Below are 15,375 nucleotides of genomic sequence, written 5' to 3'. Positions count from 1 at the left end.
ATACAATGTGACACAAAACTTGATGTTTTCAACCGCATAAAGAATGACATTACATAGCCTTTTGTTGAACCTAAAAATATCAGCGAAACTAACCAAACCTAAAAATATGAGCCAAACTTATCCTAGAAAATAGGACTAATCAGTCCTAAAGAATAGGACCTTATAACAATTTACAACAATCTTCCCCTTATCATAAGATCTTCAAGTTGATAACTGATTTGGTTGCTACCACGTCAACACACTACTCCTTTCTTCCATCGTTGATGAAGTCCAAACAATGCCAGAACTTTTCACGAACGATCACTTTTGTCAACATATCAGTAGGGTTATCGGCGGTTCCAATTTTTAATAAACGAATGTCCCCTTCGCTAATAATTTCTCGAATAAAGTGAAAATGGACATCAATATGTTTAGTACGAGCATGATGGACTTGATTTGTTTACAAACAAATAGCGCTCTGGCTATCATATAACACATCTATATGTTCCTGCAAAATACCCAAGTCATTGATCAAACCATGCATCCAAATAGCTTCTTTAAAAGCTTCCGTTACTGCCATACACTCTGCTTCAGTGGTAGACAATGCAACAGTAGACTGCAATGTTGAACGCCAACAAACAGGTCCACCAGCCATAGCAAATAAATAACCCGTAGTAGATCGTCACTTATCCAAATCACCAGCATAATCAGAATCCACATAACCAACTACAAGATTGTCAAGATTAAACATTTCTTGTTTTTGAAACTTAATACCAACATCAATAGCACCAAGAATGTACCTAAGAATCCATTTGACTGNGAACCTAAAAATATCAGCGAAACTAACCAAACCTAAAAATATGAGCCAAACTTATCCTAGAAAATAGGACTAATCAGTCCTAAAGAATAGGACCTTATAACAATTTACAACAATCTTCCCCTTATCATAAGATCTTCAAGTTGATAACTGATTTGGTTGCTACCACGTCAACACACTACTCCTTTCTTCCATCGTTGATGAAGTCCAAACAATGCCAGAACTTTTCACGAACGATCACTTTTGTCAACATATCAGTAGGGTTATCGGCGGTTCCAATTTTTAATAAACGAATGTCCCCTTCGCTAATAATTTCTCGAATAAAGTGAAAATGGACATCAATATGTTTAGTACGAGCATGATGGACTTGATTTGTTTACAAACAAATAGCGCTCTGGCTATCATATAACACATCTATATGTTCCTGCAAAATACCCAAGTCATTGATCAAACCATGCATCCAAATAGCTTCTTTAAAAGCTTCCGTTACTGCCATACACTCTGCTTCAGTGGTAGACAATGCAACAGTAGACTGCAATGTTGAACGCCAACAAACAGGTCCACCAGCCATAGCAAATAAATAACCCGTAGTAGATCGTCACTTATCCAAATCACCAGCATAATCAGAATCCACATAACCAACTACAAGATTGTCAAGATTAAACATTTCTTGTTTTTGAAACTTAATACCAACATCAATAGCACCAAGAATGTACCTAAGAATCCATTTGACTGCCTGTCAATGCTCTTTACCAGGATTATGCATATAACGACTCACCATGCTTACTGCGTGTGAAAGATCAGGTCGAGTACACACCATAGCATACATCAAAGCACCAACAACATTTGTATAAAGAATATTCTCCATATATCTTTTGTCATCGTCAGAACTTGGACACATTGAAGCACTAAGCTTGAAATGAGAAGCAAGTGGAGTAACAACGGGTTTGGTTGAATTATTCAAACTAAATCTTGTCAATACCTTGCGTAGATATTGAGACTGAGTCAAACAGACTGTACCTTTTTTCCAATCTCGCTCTATCTCCATTCCAAGTATTTTCTTTGCATTGCCTAAGTCTTTCATTTCAAATGTTTTAGAAAAATGATCTTTGAGCTTATCAATCTCCATCGGTCTCTTTGAAGCTATTAACATATCATCAATATATAAGAGCAAATAGATAAACGATTCACCATCGAGACACCGATAATACACACAATGATCAAATTGACTATGAGTATACATATGCTCTACTATGAAATGATCAAACTTTTTATACCATTAGCGAGGAGATTGCTTCAGCCCATACAAAGATTTCTTCAATCTGCATACTAAATGTTGCTGTCTAACTACTCGAAAACCAACCGGTTGCGTCATATATACTTCTTCTTCGAAATCTCCATGCAAAAAAGCAGTTTTTATATCAAGTTGTACAAGCTCAAGATTAAATTGAGCAACCAAAGCTAACAAAATTCGAATGGAAGAATGTTTTACCACAGGTGAGAAAATTTCATTGTAATCAATACCTTCTTTTTGTGCATAGCCTTTAGCCACAAGTCGAGCCTTATAACGTATACCAAAAGATCTTCCTTTTTTTTTTTGCAAAAACCCATTTACAACCAATTTCCTTCCTACCTTTTGGAAGTTGTACCAAATCTCAAGTTTGATTTATCTCGAATGATGTTATCTCCTAATTCACAGCCTCTTGCCAGTGTAAGCTATCCGGGATTTGAATAACATCTTTGTAACTATTAGGAACTCCATCAATCAAAGAGAAAGCATATGCTATCGTATCATCAAACCTTGCAGGTTTTCGAATTACTCTTCGTGGTCTATTCTTGGCGATAGACTCACGTCCCTCCACTCTTTCATTTACAAGGCTTTGCTCCTCCTGTTCTAAGACATCAAGAGTTATTATCTACCTGATCAATAGGTTCTTCAGTAGGAGAACCCATATCAGGAGAGAACACCACCTTCTCCACTTGCTTCAATGCCTCGTCGTTATTTTCAATTTTCTGCAAAAATATTCTAGACTCATCGAATGTCACATCTCGACTATTAACAATCTTACTTGTTTCTAGGTACCATAACCTATAGCCCTTCACACCTTTGCTAAAGCCCATAAACTTGGCTTTTTTTGCTCTAGGATCGCTTTGAGTCTGTCACGTGATAATAAGCAAGACACCCAAACTCATGCAATTTATCATAATCACTAACAGGAGTACCTAACCATACCTCAAGTAGAGTTCTCCCACCATTTCCAGAAACAGGTAAACGATTCACCAAGTGAACTGCATAACTGAGAGCCTCAGCCCAAAATGCCTTACTCAATCCTGCTTGAGACAATATGCATCGAACCTTCTCTATTAATGTCTAGTTCATTCTCTCAGCAACTCCATTTTATTGTGGCTTATCAGGAACAGTGAAGTGTCGAACGATCCCTTCATCTCGGCATACTTTAAAGAATGGATCATAAGTATATTCTCCACTGTTATCTGATCTCAGCTTTTTGATTTTCCTGTTCGTCTAATTCTCTACCATTTTCTTCCACTCTAGGAAGATTTGGAGAACCTCGCTTTTGTGCCTCATGGGATACATCCAAACTCTCCTTGAGTAGTCATCAATAAAGGTGACAAACCACCTCTTTCCTCCCAATGAGGCATTCTTTGTGGGACCCCCATACATCAATGTGAATATAATCCAAAATGCCCTATGTTTGGTGTATAGCGGTATCAAACTTCACATTTTTTTTTTGTTTACCAAATATATAATGTTCACAGAAATCAATTTTACCAGTTGTGGCACCCTTAAGGACTCCTTGGTTCACCAATGTCTGAAGCGCCTTCTCACTAGCATGCCCGAGTCGCATGTGCCATAATTTCGATATGTCTTGTTCTTTCGAACTTGCCACAGCAGCATGCCCAATTATTGTGGTTCCGTTGAGGTAGTATATGCTACATCTTCTAATTCCTTTAATTGCCACCAAAGCTCAACGAGCTACTTTCAAATTCCCTCCTTCCAAAATGATGCGATAACCATTCGCATCCAAAACGCCAAGGGAAATCAAATTTTTCTCAAGTCAGGGACATACCTCACATCATTGAGTTTTCGTATAACTCCATCAAACATCTTGATTTGTACTGAGCCGATTCCCATCATCTTGCAAGTACTATCATTGCCCATATTGACAACTCCACCATAGAACTCTTTGAAATCCAAAAACATCTCTCTATTGGGACACATATGATAGAAGCACCCAAAATCAAGAATCCATTCACTGGTTTGGCTGACTGATAGGTAGATTGTCAAGGCATCATCTGTATCCATGTCGTCATCTCTAACCACATTGGACTTCGACCCATTCTCTTTTAAGATCGGACAATCTTTCTTCCAATGGCCTTTCTGTTGACAATATGCACACTCATTTTTATCAAGTTTTCTCCAATTATGAGATCTACCTCTCGACTTTAATCAGAACTCTCCACATTCGTTCCTTTTCCAAGTAGAAGTCCTTCCATGAGCAGTGAGAACATTTGAGCTAGAGCCTTGATATGTCTCATTTTCCTTCTTTCGCATCTTAATACATTTGAAACATCTTCAAAATCAATATTAGTGATCCATGTAGTAAGGTCGTTACTAAAAACTTGTAGGATTCCGACAAAGAATTTAATAACAACAACGCCTTGTCCTCGTCATCAATCTTAACATCAAGATTGAGCAAATAAGTGATGATTTTGTTAAAATCATCCAAATGCTCAGCCATTGAGATACCTTCCTTATAGTCAAAACGGAAGAGTTTCTTCTTCAAATAGAGTTTATTTTCCACACTCTTCTTCATATATTTCGCCTCAAACTTGTCCCATAATTCTTTCGCCATGGTAACCTTCATAAATGGATATTCCTGATCTTTGCCAAGACATGATCGAATAATTCCACAGGTTNAGCCGATTCCCATCATCTTGCAAGTACTATCATTGCCCATATTGACAACTCCACCATAGAACTCTTTGAAATCCAAAAACATCTCTCTATTGGGACACATATGATAGAAGCACCCAAAATCAAGAATCCATTCACTGGTTTGGCTGACTGATAGGTAGATTGTCAAGGCATCATCTGTATCCATGTCGTCATCTCTAACCACATTGGACTTCGACCCATTCTCTTTTAAGATCGGACAATCTTTCTTCCAATGGCCTTTCTGTTGACAATATGCACACTCATTTTTATCAAGTTTTCTCCAATTATGAGATCTACCTCTCGACTTTAATCAGAACTCTCCACATTCGTTCCTTTTCCAAGTAGAAGTCCTTCCATGAGCAGTGAGAACATTTGAGCTAGAGCCTTGATATGTCTCATTTTCCTTCTTTCGCATCTTAATACATTTGAAACATCTTCAAAATCAATATTAGTGATCCATGTAGTAAGGTCGTTACTAAAAACTTGTAGGATTCCGGCAAAGAGTTTAATAACAACAACGCCTTGTCCTCGTCATCAATCTTAACATCAAGATTGAGCAAATAAGTGATGATTTTGTTAAAATCATCCAAATGCTCAGCCATTGAGATACCTTCCTTATAGTCAAAACGGAAGAGTTTCTTCTTCAAATAGAGTTTATTTTCCACACTCTTCTTCATATATTTCGCCTCAAACTTGTCCCATAATTCTTTCGCCATGGTAACCTTCATAAATGGATATTCCTGATCTTTGCCAAGACATGATCGAATAATTCCACAGGTTTGCCGATTTAATTTCGTCCATTCTGCTTCTGTCATGTCTTCAGGCATCTCCTCTTGATGNGACAATATGCACACTCATTTTTATCAAGTTTTCTCCAATTATGAGATCTACCTCTCGACTTTAATCAGAACTCTCCACATTCGTTCCTTTTCCAAGTAGAAGTCCTTCCATGAGCAGTGAGAACATTTGAGCTAGAGCCTTGATATGTCTCATTTTCCTTCTTTCGCATCTTAATACATTTGAAACATCTTCAAAATCAATATTAGTGATCCATGTAGTAAGGTCGTTACTAAAAACTTGTAGGATTCCGACAAAGAATTTAATAACAACAACGCCTTGTCCTCGTCATCAATCTTAACATCAAGATTGAGCAAATAAGTGATGATTTTGTTAAAATCATCCAAATGCTCAGCCATTGAGATACCTTCCTTATAGTCAAAACGGAAGAGTTTCTTCTTCAAATAGAGTTTATTTTCCACACTCTTCTTCATATATTTCGCCTCAAACTTGTCCCATAATTCTTTCGCCATGGTAACCTTCATAAATGGATATTCCTGATCTTTGCCAAGACATGATCGAATAATTCCACAGGTTTGCCGATTTAATTTCGTCCATTCTGCTTCTGTCATGTCTTCAGGCATCTCCTCTTGATAGAAACATCGAGGTCTTGCATGACCAGCAAATCGCTAACTTTGCCTCGCCAAACACCAAAATTATTGGTTCCATCAAATTTCTCTACTTCGAGATTGGAACTCCACAATTTCGAACCACGTCGTGATGATTCTGCCATTTGCAATAATTAATTTGGATGTAACTAAAAACACAATTCTTGAAAATTGATTTTCAAGAGAATAAGCACAATTGTAAGCATGTCTAGTGGTCGATGAGACCAAAACTTTCACAATACCCCAAATACCATAATAAAGCTCTGATACCACTTGTTGAGCGCCGAAAGCGGAACAAATGTACTCACAACACCAATGAGCAAAATTACACAAAGAAACACCAAGATACTCGTGGTTCGGAGAGAAGAAGTTCCCCTACATCCACAGGTAGCAACCAATCACTAATAAACAAAGTGTTACAAGTGAATACCTCAATATCAAACTACAAAGACTCTCACCAATATGTCACTAAAGAATAGGACCTTATGACAATTTACAACAATAGATGGGATGTAACTAAATAGACTATCGATACAAGATGAATGAAAGAGAAGATAAAGAAAATCGACCATGAAATTTCGCGCGAATTTAAAACTTTTCAATATTGTTTACAATACCAAAGTGGAATTGAAGGTATATTTATATGTATGTTATGGTCATTTAACGAGAGGATGTGATATCGGATACTAAATATATATTTAAATGACGACTACATAATACGTGGACTAGATAGATGTCTTGAATTGACATCCCTATGTGATTACTAAGGTCTTGAGTCCCCCCTTTCTTGCTATGTCGTGCGATGTGTCTCGCCTATAGCTACAACCTGAGCAAAAAATTCATAATTTGATGAACGCTTGATCCAAACTTGTTTTCAACCAATTTTATGTAGAGTTTTATATCTTCCACTCTACAACTCGAAACGATTCAGTTTCTTCACGAAAATGCAGGTATCCAAATATAATTTTTATGTGATTTTTAGCCAACCACCGTCTTTAATATACATATTGAAACTTTTGAATAAATTCGTTCTTACCAAGATTTCGAAGCATCCCGAAACTTCAATTTTAATGCAATTCTTGACCGTGTTGCACGAAACTTGTTAGATTCTTCTCTTATATTATCATAGTAAAATATTAAGTCTTAGCAAACATGAATCTTGAAGATAATCTGAGGCAAAAGAACTGGTTGAGGAGAATCCTTGGCCCAATTCATTATCCAAGTGCGGGATTGAACGAAGGTTCTTCTTCCTTCCTCTTCCTCTTTAAATTTTCATAAATCTTGTTTAACTTCGTCATTAACTCCCATTTATTTTTATTTAATTAAATAAAAATATTAATTTAGTAACCATTTTTATTAATATTCTTATTTATTTTGGTTATTAATCTTCATTTAATTTATAATTAATATTTGATACATGAGTTATCCTTCCATAAAGTGTTGTCTAGAATGGTCGAAGATAATGAAATTTAAATGAATGTGTCAAATTTATTTGTTAGGTGACATTTGGCAAAAACTTTTATTGAGAGACCTAGTGTGAAAGTGAGATATTCACTAGTAAACACTTTGATTATTAAGATTGGTTGTTATTAGTGGAGGTAGAGAAATTTCACTGTAACCCCCTGAAATCAGGGAAGGTCATATGGGTCGCTTCTCTTTCCTTTTCTTTTATTCGGTTTCTGTAAAGGTTTGTTTCTAGTTCAGGCAATGAAATTGTTCAACCGAGTTGTAGAGGTGAAGGGGAAGTAAGTAGCTCGACGAGACTGTACGGAAGATGCAGCCAATACAATAGCTAGCCTGATTCTTCTTACAGTGAAGGAAGAGCTCTGCTGTGAAATCGACAGGGGAGGTGAAGGAAACATTACAGACCCTAATTTTCCATAAATAAGGAGCAAAATTAAACAAATTTCGTATCCCTTGGATTCCGGTGTTACAAACAAAAAATTAAAAAATTGATTTACCATATCAAATTTAATGAACAGTAAGACTCCATTTTGGTCTCACAATAATTTTACAAAAAAATAGTAAACAAATTAATCTTTTAAATATCTTCATCAATGTTGAATGCAGAATTGGCTTCCATGGGCAGCAAAGGATTAGCAGATAGGAATTGGAGCACCATTCCACTCTTGCAAGCACTCTAACATACAGTCGATCATCTTCCCTTCACACACAGCTGTGAACACCTTTTCGCACTCTTCTCCAGGAGATATGGCCTTTTCTCCTGTCAGCAAATTTGTTCCTAATTCTTCTCTCACAAACCTATACAATGGATAAGATCTGCAGTCCTTTATCTGATTCTCAATTTTAGAATTTCCACTCTCATACGACAACCTTGCATTTTCCACTTCTTTTGGTAACACTGCCTTTAGTTCCTCCTCGAAAGCACCAATCTTTTGGAAGATTGAAGTGTCTGCATCCTTTTCACAATCACCATTGCCAAGTGCGTGCTCAACAAGGACTTGCCTCAACTTTTGGCTCAATGGGTAAGTGGCACTGCATGGATCATCGATATAAGCGAAGGTGTGCTCTCTGTCCACAACTTTTAGAAGATCTTTCTCACAAAACCTTGATGGGTGAAGTGCTCCATTAGAGGATGTTGTCAACACTTTCTTGGCTGTTTGGCTAACACAGTTTTTTACAGTGTTCTTCAAGTTTTCTTCCAAATGCCTCAAGTCGATTGCTTGGCAGAGGGCAACCAAAAAGGTTGATGACATGAGTTTTAAAATATCAAGGGCTTCGGCTGTTTTCCTTGAAGAGATTAAACCAAGAGAGTTAACATCTTGGTTGTGTTGCTCAGCACTCTGGACGTGACTTGTCACTGGATTTGCAAGATATTGAAGCTCAGAGCAATAGGAAGCCATCGCAATCTCAGCACCTTTAAATCCATAATCTAAACTTGGGTTTCTGCTTGCAGAGAGGTTTGAAGGTAATCCATTGTTGTAAAAATCATTGACAAGCTCTGAAAATTGAGCAAACATGAGCTTTCCAATTGAAGCAACGGCCAAACGAGTGTTGTCCATTGAGACTCCAATGGGGGTTCCTTGGAAGTTGCCTCCATGGATTGCCTTGTTCCTTGAAACATCTATCAAAGGGTTGTCGTTGACTGAATTAATCTCTCGCTCGATAGACTTTGTTGAGAATCGAATGACTTCAATCAATGGACCAAGCCATTGAGGAGAAGTTCTAAGAGCATAACGATCTTGCTTTGGCTTTTGAAGAGGATCGGTTTCATGCAATTTCTTTGCAGCTTTCATGTAAGAGCTTCCATCCAAGATGTGTTCCATAATTGCAGCAGCCTCGATCTGACCAGGATGATGCTTCAATTTGTGAGTCAAATGATCGGTGAATTCAGGCTTTCCTTGCATTACTTCAGCAAAAATGGCTGACAAAATCTCAGACAAAACAGCCAAGATATTGGCCTCAAACAGAACAATCGATGCCAATCCAGAACCAACGGCAGTGCCATTGACAAGAGCAAGACCTTCTTTTGGCTGCAATTCAAAGAACCCAGAAGGGATGTCAGCTTGTTGAAAAGCCTCCTTTGCATCAAGGCTTTCTCCATTTGGTCCAACCGCCTTAGAGTTTGGTCGGCCAGTGAGCAATCCAGCAATATAAGAAAGTGGAACAAGATCACCAGAAGCAGTAATGGTTCCACGAAGAGGCAAGCAGGGAGTGATGTTATGGTTCAAGAGTTTGGTTATGGCTTCCAAAATCTCAAATCTAATACCCGAATAGCCTTGAAGAAGAGTGTTGATTCTCACCAACATAGCCGCCCTGGTAGCAGAGTGGGGCAGAGTATGGGTGGACTCAGCTCCACTTCCAAAGATCCCAGCATTCAAGAATCGAATCAGCTCCTTCTGAAGAGCTCCACCTTGATTGGTCCTTCTATGAGAGGTAGCTCCAAAGCCAGTAGTAACACCATAACTATCAGTGCCTTTGTTCATGCTCTCCATAACCCAATCACTGCTAGCTTTAACGCCAGCTCTAGCAGACTCAGCCAACTCGACTATCACATCATTATCACGAGTGGCAATGGCAGCCACTTGGGAAATGGTGAGAGTTTCACCACCAAGCTTGACAAGGGGCCTCCGGTACTCCTCCACCATGCGCTTGACCTCATCGAGATGGCTTCCCTTGAGAGCGTCGGCAGCCACACCCCAGTTAAGTGGATCGTTGCGGCTAATGCAGAAGGTCTCCACGGAACCATTTTGGGGGGCAAGTTGTTGGAAGGGAGCGGGGGCCATTTGTATAGGAAAATGAAAGATGAAGAGTAGAGAGTGTTAGAGAGGAAGTAAGAATGTGAGTTGGGTTTGGATTTGAATTGATTTCTGAGTTGTGGAGAATGATGGGGGAAAATGGTTATATAGAGAAAGCTTTGTCGCAACAACCTCGCAACAGGGGCTGCGTTAGGTAAAGGTAAGAAAGAGGCGAGCGAGAAAGGAAGAAAGATCTCCGAAGGTTGGTGGAAAGCGTAGGTGGTTGAAAATGGTTTAAATAAGAAATGTAGTGAAAATTTGAATGGTCAAAGTTTGTAGGCCTTGGTGATTGTGTTTGGTGGTTTATCTCATTCATTCATTTGTCTNACGACAACCTTGCATTTTCCACTTCTTTTGGTAACACTGCCTTTAGTTCCTCCTCGAAAGCACCAATCTTTTGGAAGATTGAAGTGTCTGCATCCTTTTCACAATCACCATTGCCAAGTGCGTGCTCAACAAGGACTTGCCTCAACTTTTGGCTCAATGGGTAAGTGGCACTGCATGGATCATCGATATAAGCGAAGGTGTGCTCTCTGTCCACAACTTTTAGAAGATCTTTCTCACAAAACCTTGATGGGTGAAGTGCTCCATTAGAGGATGTGGTCAACACTTTCTTGGCTGTTTGGCTAACACAGTTTTTTACAGTGTTCTTCAAGTTTTCTTCCAAATGCCTCAAGTCGATTGCTTGGCAGAGGGCAACCAAAAAGGTTGATGACATGAGTTTTAAAATATCAAGGGCTTCGGCTGTTTTCCTTGAAGAGATTAAACCAAGAGAGTTAACATCTTGGTTGTGTTGCTCAGCACTCTGGACGTGACTTGTCACTGGATTTGCAAGATATTGAAGCTCAGAGCAATAAGAAGCCATGGCAATTTCTGCACCCTTGAATCCATAATCTAAACTTGGGTTTCTGCTTGCAGAGAGGTTTGAAGGCAATCCATTGTTGTAAAAATCATTGACAAGCTCTGAAAATTGAGCAAACATGAGCTTTCCAATTGAAGCAACGGCCAAACGAGTGTTGTCCATTGAGACTCCAATGGGGGTTCCTTGGAAGTTGCCTCCATGGATTGCCTTGTTCCTTGAAACATCTATCAAAGGGTTGTCGTTGACTGAATTAATCTCTCGCTCGATAGACTTTGTTGAGAATCGAATGACTTCAATCAATGGACCAAGCCATTGAGGAGAAGTTCTAAGAGCATAACGATCTTGCTTTGGCTTTTGAAGAGGATCGGTTTCATGCAATTTCTTTGCAGCTTTCATGTAAGAGCTTCCATCCAAGATGTGTTCCATAATTGCAGCAGCCTCGATCTGACCAGGATGATGCTTCAATTTGTGAGTCAAATGATCGGTGAATTCAGGCTTTCCTTGCATTACTTCAGCAAAAATGGCTGACAAAATCTCAGACAAAACAGCCAAGATATTGGCCTCAAACAGAACAATCGATGCCAATCCAGAACCAACGGCAGTGCCATTGACAAGAGCAAGACCTTCTTTTGGCTGCAATTCAAAGAACCCAGAAGGGATGTCAGCTTGTTGAAAAGCCTCCTTTGCATCAAGGCTTTCTCCATTTGGTCCAACCGCCTTAGAGTTTGGTCGGCCAGTGAGCAATCCAGCAATATAAGAAAGTGGAACAAGATCACCAGAAGCAGTAATGGTTCCACGAAGAGGCAAGCAGGGAGTGATGTTATGGTTCAAGAGTTTGGTTATGGCTTCCAAAATCTCAAATCTAATACCCGAATAGCCTTGAAGAAGAGTGTTGATTCTCACCAACATAGCCGCCCTGGTAGCAGAGTGGGGCAGAGTATGGGTGGACTCAGCTCCACTTCCAAAGATCCCAGCATTCAAGAATCGAATCAGCTCCTTCTGAAGAGCTCCACCTTGATTGGTCCTTCTATGAGAGGTAGCTCCAAAGCCAGTAGTAACACCATAACTATCAGTGCCTTTGTTCATGCTCTCCATAACCCAATCACTGCTAGCTTTAACGCCAGCTCTAGCAGACTCAGCCAACTCGACTATCACATCATTATCACGAGTGGCAATGGCAGCCACTTGGGAAATGGTGAGAGTTTCACCACCAAGCTTGACAAGGGGCCTCCGGTACTCCTCCACCATGCGCTTGACCTCATCGAGATGGCTTCCCTTGAGAGCGTCGGCAGCCACACCCCAGTTAAGTGGATCGTTGCGGCTAATGCAGAAGGTCTCCACGGAACCATTTTGGGGGGCAAGTTGTTGGAAGGGAGCGGGGGCCATTTGTATAGGAAAATGAAAGATGAAGAGTAGAGAGTGTTAGAGAGGAAGTAAGAATGTGAGTTGGGTTTGGATTTGAATTGATTTCTGAGTTGTGGAGAATGATGGGGGAAAATGGTTATATAGAGAAAGCTTTGTCGCAACAACCTCGCAACAGGGGCTGCGTTAGGTAAAGGTAAGAAAGAGGCGAGCGAGAAAGGAAGAAAGATCTCCGAAGGTTGGTGGAAAGCGTAGGTGGTTGAAAATGGTTTAAATAAGAAATGTAGTGAAAATTTGAATGGTCAAAGTTTGTAGGCCTTGGTGATTGTGTTTGGTGGTTTATCTCATTCATTCATTTGTCTTTTATTCATATTTAGAAGTAGTTCGTTCTCCGATTATAGATTTTTTCGGGTTGTCCTAGGTTTACCTGGTCCACTTAAGTTCAACCTAAGGTCATCGTATACAAGTCATCAAGTTCTTTTTTTTCATAGCCCTATCTAGGCCGACAATTTCCATAGTTTGTTCTTCAAATTTTAAGAGTATTTTGTTTAATTTTTCTACTAGTCCCTTTTGTTATCATTAACATATATATCATAGGCACTCAAGGCAACCCTAGCATAGGTTCCAACTCATATTTCTCATCATGCTATTATTGACATGCTCTCATACTCTCTAGTAGGGTTTAATTATGTAACGACCCACTTTTTGTGGAACTCGAGCCACTTAGTTACTCAAAGATGTAGAATTTTAAAACATTTGAACACATCATGTAATATGAAATTTAATTAAAATAGTAATGAAGATTTTATTTTTATAAAGAAAAGAGAAAAGACCACTAAGATACAACACCGTTCGGTCAAACTATTTAAAATACATGAAAGGCCGGATTTAAAAGTAAGTACAAAGAAACTCGAGACTCAAATGTGATGGGACTCTCTATAGCCAACAACCTTGTGTGCCTCCGCCTCAACCGCCACATCAATCTCCACCTGAAAAGAAAGTTGGAGTAGTAGGGATGAGTACATAAAATATACTTAGTAGGCAGCTTGCTGATAGTTCATATTTTATTATTAAGTCTTATTAATCTTGTTCCTACGTTCGATATCTTATTCACCTATTGGGATTCGTTCTCCCGTATAGGCTTCTTCCTAGGCTACACCTTAATATTTCTCATTCTACTCTCTTGGTTCATGGTCCTATCTAGACCTCCAGCCCTCGAAATATTCTTAGGTCCCTTAGGTCTCCAGGTTAGTCGTTTTTGTTAGTCTCTCATCATCGTCATCATATCTCAAAACACTTGGGGCACGACCTCGATGCTCAGGGTTCATGCATTCTAAGAATCAACCAACTCTCAAGTGTAACACTGTAGACCCCTTCCACTCGTGACAGGTTCATTTAAAAGAAACTAACTAGCAAACTTCCTACAAGTCCCTACAAGGTACCATCAATAATAAAATGGCCAGTTCTATAGTTACGCGGACCCCTGACAATCGAGTCAGGTTTACGATTAGGGATTAGTTGGCGAACCCCTAATTGTCCCCAGATAACCGCTAACTCATATGCATGAGAAATAAGTCTCGACCAACTCTAATGTACCAACGTGGACCCCTGTCACTTGTGACAGGTTCACTAATAGAAAATTAACTGTCAAACTTCTTATGAGTCCCCACAAGGTACGATCAACAATAAAATGATCAGTTCTATAGTTACGTGGACCCCTGACAATCGAGTCAGGTTTACGGCAACTAACCCCTGATCGTCCCCAAGTAACCGCTAATACTGTAACATATGTGACGGATGCATAACATAATGATATAATCATGGAAAGCTAGTCATAAATCTCAGTTCATAAGGTAGTACATACGCGTTTCAGCAAATATACATAATCACAATCAACATGTGTCATCTCAACTCATTCTATGCTCAAACTTGTAAAACATACTTCTTATATCATACTTTCATGAACACTATGAGCATAGCCAAATCCAAGGTTCTGAGGTGCCACTTACCTGGAAAGCATGACACTTTTTGTTCGAGTTTACGTCCTCAAACAAACTCCTATCATACTTTCATGCATACTATGAGTATAGCTAAATCCAAAGTTCCGAGGTGCCACATACGTGGAAAGCATGACTCTTTTTGTTGAGTTTAGGGTTTAGTCCTCAAACAAACTCAAAAATTTGCTAAACTCTTCAATTGGGTCCTACATTCGTAAAAATGGGGAAATAGATGAAAACGACCCTAAAGTTGGAGTTAAAACAGAGAATTTACGCAAAAGGAGCAAAACCCCCCGGTCGAGTTAGACCGGACTGCCTCGGACCGGGTTGGCCTCAACGGGTCACGCGCGATTGGCCTCACAGGCCGCATGCGCGCGATGGGCCGCGCATGCCGCATGCGCGTGGGTCGGCCCGCGGGGTTTTCCCTCTTCTCCTGATTTTTTTCCTTCTCTTTCCCTTACCTCTGTCGTCGACGAGCTTCTTCCCCCTTCGTTTTTCTCCCCCGATTTCGTTTCCGACACTTACCACTATCCCCAACCCTCATACATCTACTCAAAGATGAAGTCAAGATGAAGTTATAGATGGTCATCTTCTACACATTTGAGAGTTCTTGAAAAGAAACGCATACAAAACCCTTACCCAAAGCGATGTCTTGATTCTCCGCCTCCTTCCGCCCCTTTGTCTCCCCACTGACCT

General features: G+C 39.5%; 1 protein-coding gene across 1 annotated transcript; it reads right to left on the bottom strand.

The window, feature by feature from the left end:
• Positions 1–8,200: 8,200 nt before the first annotated feature.
• LOC111781009 (phenylalanine ammonia-lyase-like) lies at positions 8,201–12,817 on the bottom strand. The gene is made up of 2 exons (XM_023661404.1): positions 10,794–12,817; positions 8,201–8,533 (listed from the first exon to the last, which is right to left on the bottom strand). The coding sequence occupies exons 1-2, from the start codon at positions 12,704–12,706 to the stop codon at positions 8,296–8,298; spliced, it is 2,151 nt and encodes a 716-aa protein (XP_023517172.1). The 5' UTR covers positions 12,707–12,817; the 3' UTR covers positions 8,201–8,295.
• Positions 12,818–15,375: the final 2,558 nt, after the last annotated feature.

Source organism: Cucurbita pepo, chromosome LG19 (genome assembly GCF_002806865.2).
Source record: "Cucurbita pepo subsp. pepo cultivar mu-cu-16 chromosome LG19, ASM280686v2, whole genome shotgun sequence".
NCBI classification, from domain to species: domain Eukaryota; kingdom Viridiplantae; phylum Streptophyta; class Magnoliopsida; order Cucurbitales; family Cucurbitaceae; genus Cucurbita; species Cucurbita pepo.
Note: the sequence above shows the minus strand (reverse complement) of the source record. Positions and strands in the feature narration are given on the sequence as shown.

Coding starts and splice junctions, on each gene's coding strand:
- LOC111781009 (XM_023661404.1), bottom strand. CDS start 12,706: ATGGCCCCCGCTCCCTTCCAACAACTTGCCCCCCAAAATGGTTCCGTG.